The following is a 3899-nucleotide window of genomic DNA, read 5'->3' as shown; positions in this document are numbered from 1 at the left end:
GGGGGAACCCTGGGGGTTCACAGGGTGTGGGGGAACAGGGGGGGTCTCTGAGGAGGAATGGGGATACCCCTGGGGTATGGGGGGGACAGGAGGGTCCCCTTGGGGGTCACAGTGTTGGGATGACAGGATGGTCCCCTGGGGGAGCAGGGGGTTCTCTGGTGGGGACAGGGGTGTCACGGGGCTGGAGGGGGGCACAGGATGGGCAGGGTTGTGGGGGGGACAGGAGGGTCCCCCTTGGGGGCAGGGGGGTTATGGGGTGACCCGGGGGTCCTGGGGGTACCTCCATCGGGGGGTGCAGACCCCGCCTCGCGGGCGCCCCCGTTGCCCTCGGCCTTGCTCTTGCTGGAGGAGCCCTTGGCCCCGAAGAGCCCGCTGGGCTGGTTCACGATGCGCGACAGCGTCTCCAGCGGCTTCAGCGCCGCGTTCACCGTGTTGGCCATGTTGGGGCTGGGGGGACAGCGCTGGCACCCCAACTGGCATGGACCCCCAGCCCAGCAGGGACCCCCCCAAAACCAGCAGGGACCCCTGAAACCCAGCAGAGACTCCCAAACCCAACAGTGACCCTGAACCCAGTAAGGACCCCTGAAACCCACCAGGGCTCCCCAAACCCATAATGGCCTTCCTTCAAGACCCCACTGAAGCCCCCCAGGACCCCTGAAAACTCCTCAACATCCCCCAAAACTCCTCAAAACCCTAATGAAGCTCCCACAAAGACCCCTGGAAACTACTCAACACCCCACCAAACCCCCTGAAAACTCCTCAAAACCCCCGCAAAACCCCAACGAAGCTCCCCCAAACCCCCTCAAGACCCCTGAAAACTCCTCAAGATCCCAACCAAGTTCCCCCAAAGAGCCCTGAAAACCCCTCCAGACTCCCCCAAACCCCCTCAGCACCCCCCAAACCCCTGAGGACACCACCTCAGCCCCCAGACCCTCACCTGGACAGGTCGAGGCTGTGGGGCACACGGGCCAGGTCGTTGACCAGCCCCTTCTTGAGGAACAGGCGGATGATGTTGTTCATGCCGTTGTGGGGCGGCTTGGCCGCGCTGCTGTAGAAGCTCGAGGTGGACGGACACGACTCCATGATGGTGCTGATGATGCACATGACGGCCTGGAGCCTGCAGGGACAGCACAGCGGTCACTCGGGGGGACAGCGGTCATTCCAGGGGGACAGGGTCACCAGTGAGGTAGTGGGAGGATAAAGGATGAGAGACACTGGTCACTTGGGAGGACAGCGGTCACTTGAGGGGACACACATCACTTCAGGGGGACAGAGGACACCAGTCATGTGTGGGACAGAGAATGAGAGACACCGGTCACGCTGGGGGACAGCGGTCACTCTAGGGGACATGGGTCATTCCAGGGGGACAGAGGACACCAGTCATGTGTGGGACAGAGGATGAGAGACTCCAGACACCTCGAGGCTGTCTCTGCAGTGGCCCCATGTTGTCCCCACACTGTCCCCAGGCTCTCTGTAGTGACTGCCCATTGTCCCCATGCTGTTCCCGTGTTGTCTGATATTGTCCCCAAGCCATTTCTGCAGTGGCCCCACATTGTCCCCACATCATCCTCATGTTGTCCCCTGGCTGTCTCTGCAGTGGCCGACATTGTCCCCAGCTGCCCCCACACCATCCCCATGCTGTCCCCACGCTGCCCCACGCTTCCCCCACATTGTCCCCACGTTGTCCCCAGCTGTCCCCAGACCTGGCGTGTTTCTCGGTGCTCTCAGCCATGGCCAGGGCGCGGCCGAGGGCGGCCTTGACCTCGTTGACCAGGGCCACCTGGGCATCGGTGCCGCTGCCGGCCGCGGCCAGGCTGGCCAGGAAGAGCCGCGCCAGCGCCGGCGTGTCCTTGTCCTCGGCGTTCTGCTGGTGGGGCAGCAGGTGGTCCAGGACAAAGGCCAGCACGCTGCAGTCCTGGGGGGACACAGGGGTCACACGCTCTGACCACAGCCAGGGGACAGAGGGAACCTGGAGGACCTTCAGGGTAAGGGGACAGGGGATCCCGTGGGGGGACAGGGGACCTGCTCAATGAGGTGACAGGGGACCCCAAGGTATGGGGACAAGGGAACAAGGAACCCTAAAAATCAAGGTGACAAGGCACCCTTCTACAAGGGGTGACAAGTAACACCTCTCCCTGAGGTGACAGCAGACCCCAAAGCACAGGGGAGTGACAGAACCCCGCTGTGCACACCCTGACAGGGACACGGCTGCTCTGTCCCTGTCCCCTGCCCCTTTGGTGGCTTGTCTCCACGGTGTCACCTCCTTGTTGAGCTCGGACAAGGGGTGACAAGTAACACCTCTCCCTGAGGTGACAGCAGACCCCAAAGCACAGGGGAGTGACAGAACCCCGCTGTGCACACCCTGACAGGGACACGGCTGCTCTGTCCCTGTCCCCTGCCCCTTTGGTGGCTTGTCCAAACGGTGTCACCTCCTTGTTGAGCTCGAACTGCCCCTCCTGGCACACCCTGTCAGACACAGGGCTGTCCCTGTCCCCAGCCCCCTCTGGTGGCCTGTCCCCGCGGTGTCACCTCCTTGATGAGCTCGGACTGGCCCACACTGTAGCTGTAGTTGGCGATCAGGGCGGCGATGCCCACGTAGGAGCGCACCAGCTCGGCCAGCAGCCGCAGGATGGTCGAGGTGGGCATCAGGGGCTTGGAGCCCCGCGCCCGGCCCCGCTCCTCCCCACGCTCCCCCTCCTTCTCCTTGCGGCCCTCGCGGCCCTCCTCGGGGCTGGATGCTGTGGGGACACGGGGACAGCGTCAGGACAGAGGGACAGAGTCAGGGGACAGGCAGGGAACATGGGGAAGCAGGGGGTCACAGAGGGGCACCATATTAGGGGGTGCAGAGGGATGGAGGGATGGAGAAAGTCTTAAAGACACAGAGGGGACTTCAAATCCAGTTCCACGTGCACCCCATTCCTCCCTCTGCCCACCCTGAGCCCCCTGTACCCCCATCAGGGATGTGGTGGGCACCCAGGACACCCAGGTGGGCACCCAAATCCAGTTCCACGTGCACCCCACTCCTCCTTCTGCCCACCCTGAGCACCCTGTACCCTCATCAGGGATGTGGTGGGCACTCAGGGCATTACACAGGACACCCCAAATCCAGTTCCACATGCACCCCACTCCTCCCTCTGCCCCCCCCAAGCCCCCTGAGCCCCCCGTACCCTCATCAGGGGCGTGGTAGGCGGCCAGGGCAGACAGAGTCAGGGGACAGGCAGGGAACATGGGGAAGCAGGGGGTCACAGAGGGGCACCATATTAGGGGGTGCAGAGGGATGGAGGGATGGAGAAAGTCTTAAAGACACAGAGGGGACTTCAAGGACCTTGGGGACATGGAGGGGACAGTGGGGACTCAGGGACTGGAGGAGCGTGGGGACCTCAGGGGGCTCAGGGACATGGAGGGGACAGTGCGGAACGCAGGGACAGGAGGGGCTCAGGGACTGGATGGGCTGGGGGACCTTGGGGACACAGAGGGGACAACAGGATGTGTGGGGATACAGAGATGTTGGGGGGGCTCGGGAATATCGGGGTTACGGGGACACGGGGGGGATATCAGGACACACGGGTAAGGAGGGGACAGCACGGGGCACAGGGACATGGCACAGACACCAGGGGACTCGAGGGGACTCGAGGGGACAGTGTCACCTTCTCCCTGGGGGGTTCCCGAGGGTGGCGTCTCTGCAGCAGCTCCGTCAGCAGCAAAAACCTGGGCCTGGGGGGAACAGGGGAGAATCAGAGTCTGGGGGACCCCCAAAACCCCACAGAACCCCAAAACCACCCGAGCCCTCCCACCCTCCAAACCACCCCTTAGCCCCCCAAACCCCTCTATATCTCCTTCCAGCTGCCCTAAATCCCCTCCCAGCCTCCCCAAACTGCCCCCTAGCTGACCAGCCCCTT

General features: G+C 63.5%; 1 protein-coding gene across 1 annotated transcript in view; it reads right to left on the bottom strand.

The window, feature by feature from the left end:
• HUWE1 (HECT, UBA and WWE domain containing E3 ubiquitin protein ligase 1) overlaps positions 1 to 3899 on the bottom strand; it is a 57987-nt gene that overhangs the window by 24849 nt on the left and 29239 nt on the right. Inside the window, 5 exon segments of the mRNA XM_039711236.1 lie at positions 281 to 447; positions 938 to 1117; positions 1704 to 1915; positions 2530 to 2738; positions 3648 to 3714. Coding sequence (XP_039567170.1) covers positions 281 to 447; positions 938 to 1117; positions 1704 to 1915; positions 2530 to 2738; positions 3648 to 3714 — 835 coding nt within the window.

The sequence above is a fragment of the Passer montanus genome, unplaced genomic scaffold (genome assembly GCF_014805655.1).
Source record: "Passer montanus isolate IOZ18808 unplaced genomic scaffold, ASM1480565v1 scaffold243, whole genome shotgun sequence".
Lineage (NCBI taxonomy): Eukaryota > Metazoa > Chordata > Aves > Passeriformes > Passeridae > Passer > Passer montanus.
The sequence above is the reverse complement of the archived record's forward strand: the minus strand, read 5'-3'. Positions and strand labels throughout refer to the sequence as shown.